Source organism: Ailuropoda melanoleuca, chromosome 5 (assembly GCF_002007445.2).
Source record: "Ailuropoda melanoleuca isolate Jingjing chromosome 5, ASM200744v2, whole genome shotgun sequence".
In the NCBI taxonomy this organism is placed as follows: Eukaryota; Metazoa; Chordata; class Mammalia; order Carnivora; family Ursidae; genus Ailuropoda; species Ailuropoda melanoleuca.
This window is the reverse complement of record NC_048222.1, coordinates 46,617,207-46,637,777: the sequence shown is the minus strand read 5'-3', so window position 1 is coordinate 46,637,777 and position 20,571 is coordinate 46,617,207. Positions and strand designations below refer to the sequence as shown.

The following is a 20,571-nucleotide window of genomic DNA, read 5'->3' as shown; positions in this document are numbered from 1 at the left end:
AGTTGGTTTTTAACTAGTACATATCAAGAGAATAGCTTTCTTACCTAGAGTTTAAATAGTGCTACTTTAAAATTTCTCAAACTAGTGCTTAAATTATCCTAAAGTTCCCTTCCTTAATAATACTATGCTCTCTCGTCACTCCTCAATTCTTCTCATTTACTTAGTACCTTTTTATTTTGTTTCTAGGATACAAAACATTTGGGAGAAACAGATAAATAGGACATGATTCCAAGGGAAATGCATTCTGCTAAGGGATTTAAACCACGTGTACTAAACTATTACATATAAATAAAAGGTACAATATGATAACCACTCACTGAAAATTTTTAAATTTTACTCTGGGTTTGACATACTAAAAAACATAAGGCTCCTCCGATTTAGATATTCTTTGGGGATCAACTGTTTTGATATATTTTGATCAAGAGTGATAAACCTATAAGGTTTTATCTCAACATTTACAAACTGCACTTTAGTGAACTGAATGACAATGTCCTTAACAGGATGTCTCTTTCAAGAATTAATGTAGTATCTGATATTTCCCTAAGCTATTCTTTCTTAAGAGATACTGGCCATCAATAGTTTCTAACTGCTGTGAGCTGGCAGATTAATATAAAGTGGTATGGGTTCAAGGGGTAGAAAGTGAAAGAAATGAGGTTAGCCCCCAAATAAATCAGAGAGATAAATAAAAATTAAAGAAATAAAACAGAAAATACAATACATAGCACTGACACTACATATATTCAAGATGTACGTGCAACAGCCATTAAATTGATCATAATTAAATACAAATGAGATGGGAAAAATTAGCAAATAAAGTAAAATCTTGTAATTCAGAGAATATTAGCATTTATTTAGGAGCAGACTAATACAAAATCTTTAGTATTTTGTTATTCCTTGACTTTCTCTTATAAAAAACGCTATCCCATACATTTAATTCAAAACCATTTAGTTTCTAAAATTTAAAGTCTGAACCACTGATAAAAAACAAATTATAAGAATTAAGAATTTAAAAATGTATTCAGAATCTTCCTTCTATTTAACAAAGGATAACAGCATCATCAAGCAAAAGATCCTCCAGGTCCACTGGATTCTGGTGGACAAAGATCCTAGACCCTGATGGGTTAGCCTTAGAGTTTTTTCATGGAACACCTGCCCTGCCTCCTTTCTTCCTTCCTTTCCTCTCTTTCTTTCTCTTCCTTTCTTCCTTCCTTTTCTCTTTCTTTTCTTTTCTCCTTCCTTCCTTCCTTCCTTCCTTCCTTCCTTCCTTCCTTCCTTCCTTCCTAAGTTATTCCGTAACATGACAAAGCAGTAGTCAGGGACCTGATCCACAAGGGTCAATGAATCACTATTTTTGATCACCTGATTCCTAGCCCCTAGTAACATTCTAAAGTGTTCACTGAGGATTCTTTTTTTTTTTTTTTAAAGATTTTATTTTTTAGTATTTATTTGACAGAGATAGAGACAGTCAGCGAGAGAGGGAACACAAGCAGGGGGAGTGGGAGAGGAAGAAGGGCTCATAGCAGAGGAGCCTGATGTGGGGCTCAATCCCATAACGCTGGGATCACGCCCTGAGCCAAAGGCAGACGCTTAACCGCTGTGCCACCCAGGCGCCCCCTCACTGAGGATTCTTATCTGGTAGTAGGTTAGGGAGCAAAGAGACACCAAAATTTAAAAAAATAATAATATAAAAATATAAATATAAATAAATACACAATGACAAATGTACACAACAGAAAAAATTATCTTAAGTAAAAGCGAAAGGAAAGACATCACTATAATCAGTTATAATATAGAGGCTCCTCTTTATTTACCAGAATTCAGTGGTCACACACACAAAAATCAAACTAATCTGAATGAGAACTTCAAACATCAAATACGGAAAACTGTTTAAAGAACCAATTACTCAAACTGTAACAAGAACTTTTTAACTGAAAAAAATTTTTTATATCAATCCCCACCCCCCCAAAAAAGAACAGGGGAAAAAGAAAGGAAAAAATCTGGTCTTCTAACAATTCTGGGAAGACTTCAAATTAGTGTGAAAGCCCACTTTTGAAAACCTGGACTTTCTACAATGAACAAAGAAGATCCCCAAAGAAAGAAAAAAAGGGACTAATATGTCACAGTGGACTTCCAAATTTACAGAAACCAGGAATATATGTGCCAGTCCAGGTCAAATCTACGATGGTGCCATTTTTCATTAAGTTTATAAATTCCATGTAAGAATGTTACGGGCATTCAAGAATTTTATATTTAACACTTTCCACTTCCCCTTATTAAAAGTGTTTTCAGTATTTTACTAAAAAAACAAAAACAACAAACAAAAAGCCCCAGCTCAACCTGGAAAAATTCCAATAGTGATCAACAATTTAAAATTAAACTTCATAACAATGGCATGCTAAATATCTGCTGATTATCTACTTATACTACCACATCCTAATTCCCCAAGTAACAACTTACTCTTCTGATTTTCTTCCGCTTTTTAGAACGTGGTCTGGTCTCTATCCTCTGGACACTGCATCGCACAAGTAACAACAGGTCTTGCAGGCTAAATAACTTGTAAACAAAATTTCCTTCCTGGGGAGCTACATATTCTGATGTATCTTCAACATAGTCCTGTAGTTCATACGGCAATCCTTTAAAAATAATTATATTTCTCATTTTTATTTTAAAATACATTAGCTCTTTATCCATCAAATTCAAGATAAAACAATTCAATTATCTAGTTTTACGTTTCTATCAACTTCAACTTTCTATTTTCTCTGAGTTGAACATTTACACTATTACTTTTACTGGAACTGCAGCCAAGAGGTGAGGACAAAGCTTTAATTACAACCTTCACTAAACCTAGGCAAAGTTTTTAAATTCGTAAGACAACATATGAAGAAGAAAAAAGTTTTAAAAAAGTAATGTTTTTTCTAATCTAGGCAGAGCTGAGGTGCAGTTTTATATCTATCTCAGAAAGTGAAAAAGTATAAAACTAGAGTCCAACACCATGAATTAGTAAATTTTGGACTTATAAATGTTTATGATTATTTTTGATCACTTCCCCTTCATCAGTTCAGTGAGTCATATTACCTGTAGCTACAGTAGCCACTGTGCAGGTTGGATAAACACAGGTTACAAAAATCCATACAACTTCGCACACATATTTATAGAGAAGATTCTGGAAGCTGATACACTGATCAGTACATTGAAAAATGAAATATCAATGACCATGTAAATATTATAAGACAGGTCATAACAAAGAGAAAGTGAGGGAATAAAGGAGAAAAACCCAAGGATAAGGAAGAGGCAAAACACTTAACATAAAAGTCTTTGTAAATATTTACTTACGTCCTTTTGGCTTCTGAAACGCAGAAGGCCATACAGATTTTGGCCAACTAGAGGCATCTGAAGGAGCAGAGGATTGCTCCAAAGCAGGAGGCTGTTTAGAATTTTCCAAATTCATTAAGGGCAATTCCGGTATTTTTCTGGAAATTGGCTTTAGGAGTTCATCCTGCATTTTTAAAATTTCTCCAACTGGATCAAATTTTTTATATACCCGTTTGATAGGTTTTTTTAAAACACATGACTCCTCAGGACTACAAGTAGCATTAGTCTGGTTTCCTACAGAAGGCTGTGCTGAAGAAGAATTGGGGCTAGCTGGTTTAGAACTTAAATTAGAATTCATATCGGTTGTCTTTCCATTACTATTATTTTGACACTCTGTATCAATGATTAAACAGTCTTCATCTGTATCACTATTGCAAAGAATTACATCTTCACTTCTTACTGCTTCTGAGGTAACAGCCTTTTCCTTTGAACTGTCTGAGTTCTCTAGAACATTTCGTTTTTCAGGGGCATATACCATATCAGTAGCCAAATCATTTTTAGGAGAGGTTTCAATTTCTGTAGAACTTTCTAACTGTAAGGAATCAGATGTTTTCAAGTCATTATCCTGCCCCAAAAACTTGTCAGAATTTGATGCCCTTTCACCACATGGTACAAATCCCTGATCATTATTTTTGCACTCTTCAGGGCCACCATCCATGCCAGTCACCAGCTGTTTCTCCTTTTGCAACTGTTCCATCAGAATCTGAGATAAACTTCTGGAATGAGCAGAAATGTCTGGTGCGGTTGGTACCACAGATGTGGTTGCTGTGCTGGGAGCCGTGGGAATATCTGTTGTGTTGGGTGCTGTGGAAGTGCTTACTGGACTTGGTGACTTTGACGGTTTGGTGGTGTTTACTCCAAAAGTTTCAAGTTCTGTGACATCACCATCAAAATCCAGGTCCAAATTTTCAAGGGTCTCAATTTTTCGGCACTCATTAACTTCATAAGACATCTTAAGAAAATATATTGGTAAACTGTTAGCAGGTATTCCAGGACACACCTCACCTATCTTTTAATGCCCCTACCCCTCACAAAGATAGTCCATGCTCTTTAAAAGCAGAAAGAAACACCTAATGGCTTTGAAAGGTTCTTGCTTAAGATAATGATAAACTACTAGCAACTAATTTATTCACTCTTCCCTTCCCATTAAAATGGTTTTTTTTTAAAGAATTCAAGAGTTTAATGGATCGCTTTTTTGTTTTCAAATTATTTTTTAAAATTTAAATTCAATTAACATATAGTATATTATTAGTTTCAAAGGTAGAGTTCAGCGATTCATCAGTTGTATGTAACACCCCGTGCTCATTAGATCACGTGCCCTCCTTAATGCCCGTCACCCAGTTACCCCATCCTCCCGCCCTGCTCCCCTCCAGCCTTCCCACTGAAATGCTGATGAAACACAAGACAAATCTGCCAAGTTGTAATAGCACAGGAAATAGGGAATACTTGTAAACCTGCATAGCTCAAAAGGAATTTCACTAATCAAAAAACAGAACCACAAAGAACAAATGTGAGGCCAAATAGAAAGGTGGTAGATTTTTCATTGATACCCACTCCATACACTCTTGCAGAGACACCTGTATTTAACTGATCAGGAGGAAAGCCTCTTTGCCACTATGAGGAAGTTGCTTTCTAATGCAGCTGGAGAAGGGTGACCAGCCGCTGATGTATCCCTAACATCAACAGTGACTTTCTATACCTACTCAGAGAAAACTCTAAATAACATGGACAGGAAATGATTTTATTGTATTCTGGGACGTGAAACCATTGAGGTTGTAGTTTTTCATGTACTGTTTTGGTAATGGAAGACTATAGACAGCTTTAATTTATTCAAGAATAAACTGCCCTCTCCCCAAGCAGCAATAGATCTCTCCTCAGTCTAGCAAAGGACTTTAGATAAATACTAAAAAATCTGGTTACAAGCTATACACACCCACTATCCATACAGTTTAGGATCTGAGGGAGAAATATTCTAACAGCAATCACACAGTGCGTGAGAAAGAACAACCCATGTAAGTTATTCAACCTCTCTGAACCTCTATTTCTTCATCTCTAAATAGTGATAATAGGGTCATCTTCTTGGATTTGTTCTAAAGATTAAATGAGAACTTGTATATAGAAAGTTTCTTGGCATAGTCCCTGGCACATAGTAAGAAATTTCTCAGTAAATGGTAACTCTTATAAAACAGACCACCAGATTCAGTAAAATAAATGATAAATAAATAAATAAATAAAAGTAAACCATATGCTGTTTACATAAGGCATTCTTACACAGAAAGGTTAAAAACAAAACAATGGGACATAACATCAAGAAATGGAAATAAGACAGAGCAATATTATGTGTTAGACAAAGCAGAATTCAATGCAAAAAGCATCAGACAAAGGACTCCTATATTGAAAAAAGATGAAATCCATGAATAGGTAATGAATTGTGACATGCCAAATAACTTCAAAATATGTAGTCAAAATTGAAAAATAAAAGGAAAATTAACAAACACAATTGTACTTGGTCAACAGTACACTGTCTCTGAGTAAAATAGGGATATAGGAAGTACGTACACTATTAAATGAAACCAATATATATGAATGACTGAAAACATATATATATAGACTGCAAAGATATACCTTTTCCCTCCCAAGAATCCAAGGGGCATTTCCAAAGATGGACTACAAATTAACATATAAAAAAAACATCAATATAGCACAAAGCAGAATCTGCTAAGATCTTACTCTCTGTTTAAAAGGAAATAAAGTTAGAATTAAGAAAAACTGTAAACAAACAACAATAAACCCAAACACTTGGACCTTAACCCTCCAAACAGTTGGATAAAAGAAGAAATTAAAAATAATTGCAGAATAGTTAAAAAGCAACAAAAAATAGAACACTGACGTTAAAAATCAGAAACATCATTCACAGCCTTTCAAGAAGAAAATACTAATATAATTATAATAAAATGAATAAATTTAATAACTATAAAACCAAAAATTAATGAATTCAAAAACAATGATCTCATCTCTAACAGAACTTAGATAAAATTTTAATATCATTTATCTGTAAATACTTAAAAGGATTTTTCTCTAAAACATATCGTTATATCAATAAAAATTAGTACTTCCTTAATGTCATAAAATATCTAATCAGTGTTGAAATTTCCAAGTCTGATAAATGTCTTTTTACAACTGTTTATTGGAATCAGGATCTAATCAAGATCCCCACACTGTATTTGGTTGACATATCTCAATTTTCTTTGTCAAATGCCTCTCCCCCATATTCTGCCAACTTCCATATCACCAGATATTTGTAAGAAAAAACAAGTTAGTTTATTCCGTAAAAACTTCCAATTCTGGATTTTAACTTCTGCATCCCTCTGATGTCATTTAACACATTCTTCTATTCCCTAAATTTCCTATTAAAACAATCTAGTAGTTTTATTAGATTCAAGTACAGTATTTTGTTGTTGTTATTGTTGTTGTTTTTTTTTTGTTTTGTTTTTTTAGATTTTATTTATTTATTTGATAGAGAGACAGCCAGCGAGAGAGGGAACACAAGCAGGGGGAGTGGGAGAGGAAGAAGCAGGCTCCTAGCAGAGGAGCCTGATGCGGGGCTTCGATCCCAGAACGCCGGGATCACGCCCTGAGCCGAAGGCAGACGCTTAACCGCTGTGCCACCCAGGCGCCCCTATTGTTGTTGTTTTTTAACCTGAATATGGTGGTACTGTGTACTTCCTACTTCAACCAGGAGGCTAATGATGTCTGGTTGTCTTTCTTCTTGTGATATTACAATTGATCTGCTGGTTCATCAAGTGTCCTCAACTTAATCTATCCATTATGAAACTCCTCATTGATCTAATGATTTTAGGAGCCACCACTGATGATTACTGCTTAGATTCACTATTTCATTACCGGCTGCAAAATGGTGACAGTCATAGTCTATCATTACCCCAAAATATAGTTTGTACTAGAAAGGCAAGACAAATATCTGGTATTTTTTCTTTTTATAAACAGTTTTTAGAATGACTTTATGCACTCGCACCCTCCAAAGGCGACTAGTACTTTTTTAAAGTATCATTATGAGTTCAGGTGTTTTAACATATTTCATATGTTTAATCCATTGCAGTCATTCTTTGTCATGTCAAACTGACACATCTCTGGTCAGTAGGAAACCCTCCAACTGGCTCTGGCATCTTTTTGATACTATTCCATTATTATTATTATAGGGCTTTTACTTAACTTCTTTAAAGACTTTATTTATTTATCTCTGAGAGAGAGAGAGAGAGAACGAGCAGGAGGGAGGGGCAGAGGGAGAGGAAGAAGCCCGCTGAGCAAGGAGCCCGATGTGGGACCCTGGGATCATGACCTGAGCTGAAGGCAGATGCTTAACCGACTGAGCCACCCAGGCATCCTGGGCTTTTACTTAACTTCTTGATTGGCATTTATATCTCTTGTATCTCTTCTATCTCTGAAATTCTTGGTTCCTACTATACACATAATTACTTGTTTATTTTACCATACTATCTAATGTGTTCAAAATAACAAAAGTAATATCATTTCTAACATTATAGTTGCTAAAGGCAGTTTAAGATTTTTTGGCAGTTTTTTTGTACTTAGGATATAAATCTTTAGGGATGTATAGTCAAATTAATAAGTTTCTAATCATTTAAAATAATTCACTGAGTGGTTAAGCCACTAACCTGATATACAGTGGATTAATTTGTTTCATTTCAGCTTAGGTTGGCTTTTATAACATTTCAAAAATTTGCTTTAGGGCATGTAAAACATACGACTCAAAAGTCAAAACTATAAAACAAAACACATTTAGAGAAATCTAGATGGCATCCCTGCTTCCTCTACTTTGTGTCTTCCTTCCAGTTAACCATTTTCATTTGTTTTAGGTTTATTCTTTACTATGTAGGGTTTTTATTCTTTTTAATATAAGCACATATAAGCAAATAAGTGTATGTGGGTATATGTTTGTACTTCCCCCTTCACAAATAAAAAGTAGCATATTACACAAATGTCTTCTTCCTTGCTTTTTTTCACTTAACAGTAATGTCTAGGTATCATTCTACAGCTGCCTATCTATAGCTTTCTCATTCCTTTTAACAGCTGCATGGTATGCTACTGAGGATGTAGCTTATTTATCAATACCCTATTAAAAGACATGTGGTTTGTTTCCAGTCTTTGGCTACTACAAACAGTGTTACAATGAATACCTTGCACATACATTTTGCTCTTTTCCTAGTGTACTTCTTTTTCTCTGTGTTTTTTTTTTTAAAGAATGTACTCATTTGTCAGAGAGACAGTGTGCGCATGCGCACACACACACACACACACACACACACACACACACACACGGAGTGGCAAGCAGAGGGTGAAGAAGGCTCCCCGCTGAGCAAGAAGCCCGGACTTGGGATTCAATCGCAGGACCCTGAGGTCATGACCTGAGCCAAAGACAGACAATTAAGCAACTGAGCCACCCAGGCATCCTGGTAAGATTTTATTTTTAAGTAATCTCTACACCCAAAGCAGAGTTCGAACTAACAACCCCAAGATCAAAAGTCACATGTTCTACCATTAGAGCCAGCTAGGCCCCCCCTCCCTAGTGTACTTCTAAGCTACATTTCTAGAATTGAGATTTCTAGGGCAAAGGATGAACCCATTTCATGTTTTGTGGGTACATCTTTCTTCACTTGACTATGGAAATGTTATAGCAATTATCTTTTTTTCTCTAGTACTTTTATAAGCACTTCCATCAACAATCTTCTGTTTTTCATCTTTAAATTAGGTAGGTTCTCCTGTTCCTATGGGAGGACAATCCTGTATAAGGGCATACATACCAAGATAGCTTTCTGAACTTTACGGCTCTAAGCTCATGCTCCACTGCTACGACAAGGTATGTATTTATATATGTAGGTAGGTAGGTATGCATGTATGCATATAAATTTGTGTGTATGTGTATAAAATCTTAAGTACATTCTGAAAGCTGCTTTCTCTATTCCCCTCTCCCTCAGTTATATGAAAACTTCTCTCATCTTTACCTTTAATGTCCTTGTTTTGCTCAATATGAACTCTACTACTAGCCTGAGTGAAGGCTTTTGTTTTGGAAGGGGCTTTGGTTGGTTAGTTTCTAGAGTTTCTAGGGCTCGAGGCATCTCAGAACTCTTAATTTCCTAAGTGCCCCTGGACTTATCTATCTCCTTAGAGCCTATCCATATTATTTTCACTTGTTTTTCTTTATTCCTTCTTGCATCTATACCATGCTCCTTCTGTCTGGGACTATTTTCCTTGTGCCTGAAGAACATCCAACAGAGGCTACAATCTCTGAGAAAGTGGATTTATTTCTAGTTCACTCTTACTCCTGGGGGTAAGGTTGGGGTACCAACCTTGAACCCCTGTAGGGTTCAAGCCCTTGGTAGAAAATCAAACTTTGACTTTTGTCCCCCTAGTCTTGTGATGCTGCCAAAAGCATAGTTCATTTATTGCTGCCCCTTCAGAAATGGCAAATACCATTCAGGGCAAAATGACTCTGAGTGAAAGACTTACCTTTCTGGATTCTGGTCTTCTCTAGCATCCCAGCCCTGTAATTCCTCACTATCTTGTTAGCTCTCTGATGATTCTAAGAAAGAAATTTTCATGTTTTGTCCAGCCATTTTTAGTTGTAATCAGTAATGGTAAAGCTGAAAATTACTTGGTTTGCCATTACAGAAAGAAGTTACTCTGTCGCTTTTTATCCCTTTTAACCTACTTCATGTTTCTTCATAGTGCTTGTTACTTCCTGACATTCACTTCACACCAAGTACGTAAGGTAGATTTAAAAATGTAAAAAAAGAAAACTCAAATTTTGGAAGTGCTTTATGATATTGCACCATAAATATATTAAAGGCATATGGCAGAGAAAAATATAAACAAATATTAAAGACAAAAGGCCAATATTCTTAAAATAGTATGAGCTCTTAGGTATAAATAAAATTAAAAAAAATGTTTTTCTATTTTATTTTCTAATTTTGTTTGCTGTTTCACTTTATTCAAGTCTCTGTTCATATCTCCTGTCCTTGGAAAAGCCTTCTTGATCATCAATTTAAAATAGTCCCATTGCCATCTCTTTACCCTAACCTACTCTATTTTCCTACATAGCATTTATCAGTAGCTGCTTGTTTGCCATGGTTTTATTAATTATGTGCATCCTCTATCACTAATGTAAACTGTGAGAGAAAAAGAGACTTTATTTTTATTCACTGCTGTATCCTCAGTGCATAGGACAGTATCTGCTCAATAAATATTTGTAAAATGAGTAAAATGAATGGATAAAGTTTTGTCTAAACACGAAATAATAAAAATAGTATTTATGGAGTGCCAAGCATTGTCCTAAATGCTTTACTTGTATTAACTCACTTAATCCCAAATAATCCTGGGTTAGGTACTATCATGAAACCCATTTTACAGATGAGCAAACCAGAGACAAAGAGAAATTACGAAGTTGCCTAAGGTCACTCAGCTTCTGAGAATACTGAAACAGATTAACAATCTGGCCAAATACTTTTCTGTACCAATCAAACTCATCTATTCCTTTTCATACTTAAAAAACTCTTTGAATATGAATGAGGCCAATTAAATAAAACCACTGTCATGATTACCACCACCACTGACTAAGTTTTTACATATATACTAAAGACTGTACTCAGCATTTTACATAAAATATCAAACTTAATCCTTACAACAGTCTTTTGAAGTAGGTATTACCGTCTTTCTTTTACAAAAGGAGTTAACTGAGGCTGAGGGAGGTTAAATTAGTTGTTTAAAGTCTAGCTTGACCTGGCATTTAATTTTAAGTTTCAATCTAAAGCCTTGATTTTTAACTACTAGATTTAAAGACTTGCAATAAAACTTTATGCTTCAAAAAGATAAAGAAGTACATTCCCTTTAAAAAAAAAAAAAGCAGGCATTACATACTTCCATTTCAGACATATAATCTTCTGGTTTGTCCATAAATACTGCAGAGACTGGAACAGATGTGTTTTTGGACATCATGAATTTTAATGGAACTTCATGGAAGATTTGATTTCTCTCTCTCGTTGTCATTTTCTTTTGGGGAAGTGGTGAATTAATATAAACTACTTTAACCGGTTTTGAACCTTAAAACAAAAACAGCAGAAAGAGGGTAATTAGTGTCTAGCTCTATTTCAAAACAAACAAACAAACAAACAAACAGGATGTAGGACAGAAAGATCACCAAACAAAGAAATACAGCATAGGAAAGTGTAGCACGTCTCATGTATTTGTCCCCCTTGAACTTGTGATATTTAATGTCCCTAAGAGATATAAGGGTGAGAGAATTTGGCAAGAAAAATATGTTCTTGTTCCAATAAATTTTAAAAAAGGTTTTCTGCTTTTTATCTCTTATATTTTTACTGTCATTATGACTCAGTTCTTATAGGACTATGTTTTCAAGAAGTGATGAAATTCAACCACAAAGAATATATTACATTTAACTCTAATCTGTAGTTTTATTTCATTAGATATTTACTATATGTACTATAATTGTTATATACAATAACATGAATTCTAGAAGATATTAACTTTACTGTCCAAAGAAAAACTATCCTATGCTTGCAAGTATAGGCCTATTTTAATTCTGAATTATATCAGACAAGAAAATAAATCTTGGAAACTCACCCATTTGAGGTTGTCTAATAAGGTATTGCATTTTCATTTCGATGAAAGAGAACCTCATTATTTCATGTATTTTTGGCTATCCTAAACCATAACTATTTCTCTCTCACCCCCCTATACGAATACAAGTTTTATAGATCTAATTATTCATGCAGGAGTATGAACTCTATAGCAGCATTATATATTTAAAGTTCTACTAAATGTAAATGTAAAATTCACATCCTCCTTAAATCAAAACCTAAGATTTTTTTATTTGACAAAAGACCACCTATGTTTAGACAGCTGATAGAACTGTTCCAACTCTCTTTTAAGAGCATTACTTGATATGGCAAATCACAAACCTGCAACGGGTATTACTTGAATACACACAGGAATTTCCCACTGTTCCTTGTAGTTTGGTCCATGATTATTTAATAATGTAAATAATGATTGACTGGTCAGAGCTATCTGCGGGTGGTATCTTGACACAAGCTTCTCTGCATTTGGATCTTTACTAATATCCTGAAAAACAACATACAATTTGTTACTTCATTATATTTATTGGAAATTTCTTTGATAAAGTACTGAAAAGAAAGGAGACAGTCAAGAAGGGGAATTTATTTATTTTTTTAAGATTTTATTTATTTGAGAGAGAGAGAATGAGAGAGAGAATGAGCTGGGGGAGAGGAAGACTCCCTGCAGAGCAGGGAGCCTGACGTGGGCCTTGAACCCAGGACCCCGAGATCATGGCCTGAGCTGAAGGCAGGCACTTAACCGAGTCACCCAGGCACCCCAAGAAGGGGACTTTAAAACAATAAGATCATATGTACTTTATGAGGTACAGATGATTACTTGGGAAAATCCAAAAGTACTTTCCTACTTACATAATGCATGGCTGCAGCTGTTTTTTCTGGTGTCTCAGTGGTAGATATGTTATCTTTTGAGAGCTGCAACTTCACAGGCATTGAGGGAAATACGGTTTTCACATATTTTACACTGCCCTAAGAAGAAAGGGAATGTCTTATGGCAAATATCACATGTATTTTTTCCCCTAAGAAAACTATCTTTTCATCATATGAAACTCTTAAAATGCTCCACTCTACTTTATTTTTTTTTATTTTTATTTTTTTAAAGATTTTATTTATTTATTCGACAGAGACAGAGACAGCCAGCAAGAGAGGGAACACAAGCAGGGGGAGTGGGAGAGGAAGAAGCAGGCTCATAGCGGAGGAGCCTGATGTGGGCCCAGAACGCCGGGATCACGCCCTGAGCCGAAGGCAGATGCTTAATGACTGCGCCACCCAGGCGCCCCTCCACTCTACTTTAGAGCCTTCTTAAAGCCACGACTTCCATGATTTTGCTTGACAACCTACATATCTGTTTTTTTCCAAAAGAATCCAAGGCAAGGGTGCCATGCCATTTTCCTTACCACTTTACATTCTAACCTCTCATTTTATGAGGTACAAATATAACAGAAACTCTAAAATATCTTATCTACACACACTTACTTCCAATGATTGTGAGTAAAATCATTTAAAAGAAAAGAGGTTCCCTGCTTCCATATTTTGGAACATTAAGAAAGATGAGATATGAAGAAAAGAAAACCAAGAAATAAAGTTGGTAGTGACATTTTAAAAAAATATCAAATATTGATATCCATAAAATGAAAAGACACATTTGCATTGCATATTTTAAAAGTTATATCTCATTATTGTTCAAAACCTAAACATAAATATTGTCTATGTGAAATATAGGTGATGTTTCAGACAAAAGTAAATTTATACCTTCATCGGTAAATCTTACCAATGCAAGAAGAGTTTTTTCTAACTTTAATCCCATCTCTATTCTGAATGGGAAGAATCCCATTAAGCTGGTGACTTCATGAAGAGTATAGAACTCTGGATACTTCTTCACTTGTTCAATACAAGCTCTTAAAATTTGCTAGGAAATAAAAATGAAGAGAAATTCATTTGTATCATACTTCCCTAATAATACAACAAAAATAATTTAGTTATACGTGACTATATAATTATTCATTATAAATATTAGCCTCATTTCATTAATCAAACTTCTAATAATCCAAGCATAATGTATATTCCTTGAGTTAATCTCTTATTTTCATAACAATTCTTTTTAACCTAATTTCTTAAAAGATTGATATTAATAATAATAAAATTAACAATAGTACTAAAATTTAAAATTAAATAAAAAAGATGCATCATATTTTCTGTGCTATTTAAGAAACTGTCAAGGAAATAAAGCCACATGAAAATTTCAACACATTTTCTTGCAGTAAAAGCAGTTACCTGACTAATTAGAAATAAATAAGTTTAATACACTAGAAAGATTCCCAAGCACGATGAATTAACAAAGTAGTTATCTAACAAATCGCTCTAATCTACAATCTAAAAAAATAAATAACAATGTTAAAACTAATTAAATTTAGTATTTTCTTCTCACCAAACTTTTCAAAATACTAATAACTCACCAGGAAATATAATCAAGAAGGAAATAAAATTCATAGCTTTACTCAAGCAGAATATATGACATTGTGATAACATGTAAATAACTCAAAGATGCACAGTGGTTTTGGCTGGGAGCGGGGTTATAATTAAAAAACATATGTATATCATCTTCAAAGAAACTTATTTTTTCTTCTACTGTCAATGAACCTAATCTGAACCTTTTAGAATTTACTTAATATCACAAAAGTAAATTAGCAATAAGCATATCTTTGTAATCTTTATATCCTCTTTTCCTTCAGACATTTATAAAATTTGTCAAGTTACAAATTAATAACTTTACTCCAGTCTCTTTGCATCTAATTTCATATCCGCCTCTCCCATCCTCACTCCCAGCTGTCTTTCACATTTTCCCCCTCCATCCATTCTTTTCAACACTGACTTTGGTATTTTATTCAGGATATTACTTGCAACTAAGGCAGATGTGGGTTAACATGGAAACGTTTGGTTTGTTTTTAAAAATCCCAGTCAACTGCAGTCAGATCTGCATAGTATCTTTGCTCCTCAATTACATTAGTTAACTTCCACCGTAGCATTCCCACCCTATAGCAGTCATTACAAGAACTTGAACACACGTGCAAAAGAAAGCAATACATAAGAACTATATGACATAGAGCCTATTCTACTTAGATATTTGCTCATACATCTTTCTTGGTAAAACTCTGTTGGATGTTAGTGCTTGTAACTCAAGTTTCACTTAATTCAGTGATTAGGAAAGAGAAAGTCACAGGAAAATCTAACACGGTTTTACTCTTATACTCAGATACATTACTATGTATTATTAGAGATATTTCACAACTGGTAGGTATTAAGCAACTACAGGATCATTACTTGATATATTTAAAAGGTTTTTAACTAATAATTTATTTGTCTTTGAAAAACAGCTATGAAGGTTAAGAGATTCTGGCTGTTTCCCATCACCCAACCACCGAATATTATTTACCATTCGAAATATCTCGAAAACTAAATACACCAAAAGCACATGCATGTACATAATACAGATCTATCATTACAAAGAAAGGTGAAAATGACTCTGTTCCCTAGATTTTATTTTGGGCCAGAAAGGAAAAATATGGTATCATAAATGTTTGAAACGTAAAAACATAATGGACACTACTTCTGGCAGTGTGGTAGAGTAGGTATACTTTGAAGAGAGAGCGCTTCTATCCAAATCCCACTACATACTGGGTAAATTACAAATAACAATTTTCATGCATGACTGGGCTTGGTAAAAAGCAGAAAGAATCTCAAGGACCATAAGTAAGTAAATAAACCCCAGACATCTAGAGTGAGAAGAAACAGGAGCAGAAAACCCATGAAAGATGAGGTATCTTGAGGTCAAATGCCTCCATCAGTGGGAAGATCAGGTGAGACGCTGAACATGAGACTCTTACATTTAAGGCTCACAAAACAGAGATTTGAACTGATATTTGTACACTCATGTTCAAAGCAGCATTATTCACAACCGCCCAAAGGTGGAAGTAACCAGAGCATCCATCAATGGATGAATGGATAAGCAAAATGTCCAAATACATACAATGGAATATGTATTCAGCCTTAAAAAGGAAGGAAATTTAGAAACATGCTATTAGAAACATGCTAGAACATGGGTGAATCTTGAAGACATTACACTAAGTAAAATAAGTCACAAAAAGACAAATACCATAAATTCCACTTACATGGGGTTACCTGGAGAAGATCAAATTCAGAGACAGAAAGTAACATGGTGGTTTCTACAAACTGGGAGGGGTGGGAATTGAGGATTATTGCTTAATGGATGTGATAAAATAAGAAATATGTATTTGGTCTTTGTCCTTGTTCCTAACACAGGGCACTAAAACGCTAGGAATTTCCTGAGTGACAAGAATGAATGTCTTTTGTACGCTAATGACATGACTCCTGGCTCCTAGATAACTTCAGGATGGGGGATGGTTGACAGAAAGACCAGGGCATGATTAGAGGGCTGGAGATTGACTTAATCACCAACAGCCAATAATTTAATCAATTATGCCTAGGAAACGAAGCCTCTATAAAAACCCCTAAACTATGGGGTTCAGAGAGCTCCAAGGTTGGTGAACACATGGGTGCTGGGAGGGTGGTATGCCTGGAGAGGGCGTAGAAGCTCTGTGCCCCTTCCGCCATTTCTTGCCCTGTGCATCTTTCTCTTTCATTTGGCTGTTCCTGAGTTGTATCCTTTATAATAAGTTAGAAATAGTAAGTAAAGTGTTTTCCTGAGTTATGTAGCAAATTACTGAACTAGAGGAGGAGGTCATGGGAACCCTAGGCCTACTGTCCAGAGAGTTGGATAACTCGTATTGGTGGATAGTGGTGAGAAAGCTGCCTTCCAGAGAGATGGAGAACTGGCTGGTGCGGGGAAAACAAAACAAAACAAAATACGTATTTGGTATGAAAAGTGTTTTTAGCAGAAACAGGACAGAAATGGGTAGAGAGTCTCAGTTTTGCAAGGTGAAAAGAATTCTGGAGATTGGCTAAATAACAATATGAACGTACTTAATATTACTGAACTGCACACCTAAAGATAATGAAGATAGTAAATTTTAAGTTATGTGTATTTTACCACAATTAAAAATAAATTTTAAAAAAGAGAAGGGAATTCTTTTTTTTTTTTTAAGATTTTATTTATTTATTTGGCAGAGATAGAGACAGCCAGTGAGAGAAGGAACACAAGCAAGGGGAGCGGGAGAGGAAGAAGCAGGCTTCCAGTGGAGGAGACTGATGTGGGGCTTGATCCCAGAACGCCGGGATCACACCCTGAGCCGAAGGCAGACGCTTAATGACTAAGCCACCCAGGCGCCCCAGGGAAGGGAATTCTGACACATTCGACTTGAACCTTGAAGAACACATTATGCTAAGTGAAATAAAAATCACAAAAGGAGGAATACTCCACTTATGTGAGGTACCTAGAAAAGTCAAATTCATAGAGCTAGAAAGGTGAATGGTGGTTGCCAGGGACTGGGGAGAAGAGGGAATGATGCATTATTATTTAATGGGTACAGAGTTTCAGCTTGGGAAGATGAGAAATTTCTAGAGGTAGATGGTAGAATTATATTTACGAGAGTATAAAAAGTATTTTATGCCATTCAACTGTCCTTAAAAATGGTTAAAAATTTATGTTATGTATATTTTACCACAGTTAAAAGGGGGAGAGAGGGAGATGGGGCAGGGACGGAATGGAAGACAGACTGAGGTCTAACCTAGGGATGGGAATCCCATGAAGACAGAGTTGAGAAAATAAAGGCGAAGCAATAATAGAAAATGGCTGAGAATTTTCCAGAACTGATAAAGGACAGGAATAACAGATACAAGAAACATAATGAATGAAGTATGATTTAAACACACAAACGTTGTAGTTTAACTGTAAAATACCAAAAATACAGAGTAGTCACAGAGAAAAGACAGATTCCCTAAAAGAAAGGACAGATGACAAACTTTTCAAAAACAGGAGCCAGAAAAAGTAGAATTATATCTTCAGATTGAGAAACAAAACAGTCAACTTAGAATTATGCGTGGAGTAAAACTATCATATAAGAAGGAGAATAAAATAAAAATATTTTCAGATAAACTGAAAGATTGTTCATCACCAAGAGGCGGTCATCAAAGGAACATCTAGAACACAAAGCATTTCAGGAACAATAAGGAGGATCTCAGAATGTGTATTTGAGAAGAAGAAATGGAAAGCCAAACATTGTCAGAATTTGTAGATAAATTAAAACAAACACTGTTTATATAAAATAATAATGTAGGTTTTAAAAAGAGACAGCATTAAACATCACTCAGGAGGGATGTGATGAAAGTCAAAATGCTCTATGGTCTCTGTAGATCCATAGACTAATAGAAACAGAATAGAACCAGAAACTGACCCACACATCAATAATGACAAGGCAATTCAATGAGGGAAAAAAATCACTGTAAAAATTCAAGGGTAACCATTAGGAGAACAGAAAAACAAAGAATAAGTTCCAAATCAATAAGGAGAGAAAAAGAAGGAGAAAAAAAGTCAATCCTCTTAAAAGAAGTAAAATTAGAAAGAACTTTAGGAAAAGACAAATGAAATCACAAACGAGTCCATTCTACAGATGCGAAGAAATCCTATTGATATCCCACCTAACTCTTCTGTAGAAATTGACAAGTGGGTGCCAAAATTTACATGGAGATCCAAAGGACTAAAAAGAACCAAACAATTTTTAAAAAGAACAAAGTTGCAGGACTTCCACCACATGGTTTCAAAACTTACAAGACCAGATGGCAGAGGCATAAAGACAGATTTATAGATTAATGAAATAAAATACAGTCAGGAAATCGACCCACACACATATCATTGGTGATAAGGCAATTCAATGAGGGAAAAAAATAGCTTTTTCAACCAATAGTGCTAGGCAGAGTTTCTCAATATTGGCAATTTCCACATTTTGGACCAGATAATTCTTTGTGGTGGGGGCCATCCTATAACACTGAAGGGTATTTAGCAACACCTTTCGCTACTCACCAGATGCCAGAAGTACTCCTTCCTCAGCTGTGACAACCAAAAATGTCTCCAGACATTACCAAATGTCCTCTGGGAGGCAAAATCACTCTCAGCTGAGAATCACTATGCTAGAACTAGATAGCCATATGAAAGAAGAATGAACTTTGAACCAAACGTCACATCTTGCACCATAAAAACTTGAAATGGACATTCACATTAAAGTTAAAACTATAAAACCTCTAGGTCAGGGTTTCTCAACACAAGCATCAGAGACACTTTGGGCTGGATAAGGCTTGGCTGTGGGAGATGTCACGTGCATTGTAGGATGCTTAGTAGCATCCCTGGCCTCTAGCCAATAGAAACCAGTAGCACTCAGCCACTTGCGACAACCAAATATGTCTCCAGAGACTGCTAAAATCCATGGGGCAGAGGTAAAGAAGTAAAAGTGATCCCAGATGAGAACCACTTGGGGTCAGCAAAGACTTCTATGCTTGAACACATAACAGCATCAGCCATAAAACATTTTGAAAAATGAGACTTCATTATAATTAAAATTCTGTTGAGAGACACTCTTTAAAACATTAAAAAAACATGTCACAAACTGGAGAAAACTACATATATAATAGACTTGTATTCAGAATATATACAGAACTTTCAAGACTCAATAAAAATAAAAACCAATAAAATCAGCAAAAGATTTTAAAACATCATTGCTCATTAGAGAAATGCAAACTAGAACCATAATAAGACACCACTACATACCCACGAGGTTGTTAAAACATAAAAAGAGTACTTGGGAATGCAAACTGGTGCAGCCACTCTGGAAAACAGCATGGAGTTTCCTCAAAAAGTTAAAAATAGAACTACCCTAGGATCCAGCAATTACATACTAGGTATTTACCCAAAGGATACAAAAATACATATCTGAAGGGGTATACGCACCCTGAGGTCTACAGCAACACTATCAACAATAGTCAAACTATGGAAAGAGCCCAAGTGTCCACTGACTGATGAATGGATAAAGATGTAGTGTGTATATACACACACACACACACACATATACATGTATATACACATATATAACACACACATTATACATACATAATGGACTACTACTCAGCCATCAAAAGAGCAAAATCTTGCCATTTGCAATGATGCAGATGGAGCTAGAGTGTACTATGCTAAGTGAACTAAGTCAGAGAAAGACGAATACCATATGACTTCACTTACACGTGGAATTTAAGAGACAAAACAGATAAACATATGAGAAGGGGGAAAAAGAGAGAGAGAGGGAAACAAACCATGAGAGGCTCTTAATGATAGAAAACAAACAGAATTGATGGAAGGGAGGTGGGTGGGAGATGGGCTAAATGGGTGATGAATATTAAGGAGGGAATTTGTAATGATGAGCACTGGGTGTTATATGTAAGTGACAGATCACTAAATTCTACTCCTGAAACCATTATTATACTCTGTGTTAACTAACAAGAATTTAAATAAAAATTTGAAAAAGAAAAAAAAAAAACCAATTGCATGGGTGTG

General features: G+C 35.2%; 1 protein-coding gene across 6 annotated transcripts in view; it reads right to left on the bottom strand.

Annotated features, from left to right (window-relative positions):
* The window catches only part of ICE2 (interactor of little elongation complex ELL subunit 2), a 68,765-nt gene that overhangs the window by 32,004 nt on the left and 16,190 nt on the right, over nucleotides 1-20,571 (bottom strand). For all 6 annotated transcript variants that reach the window (XR_004625607.1, XM_002922960.4, XM_019803476.2 and 3 more), the window contains 6 exons: nucleotides 13,825-13,962; nucleotides 12,906-13,022; nucleotides 12,384-12,543; nucleotides 11,323-11,504; nucleotides 3,334-4,324; nucleotides 2,458-2,633 (listed from right to left, as the gene is read on the bottom strand). Coding sequence is in view for 5 of the 6 variants with exons in the window: in XM_002922960.4 (XP_002923006.1) it covers nucleotides 2,458-2,633; nucleotides 3,334-4,324; nucleotides 11,323-11,504; nucleotides 12,384-12,543; nucleotides 12,906-13,022; nucleotides 13,825-13,962 (1,764 nt within the window). In the remaining variant the exon portion in view is untranslated. The remainder of the gene's footprint in view (nucleotides 1-2,457; nucleotides 2,634-3,333; nucleotides 4,325-11,322; nucleotides 11,505-12,383; nucleotides 12,544-12,905; nucleotides 13,023-13,824; nucleotides 13,963-20,571) is intronic.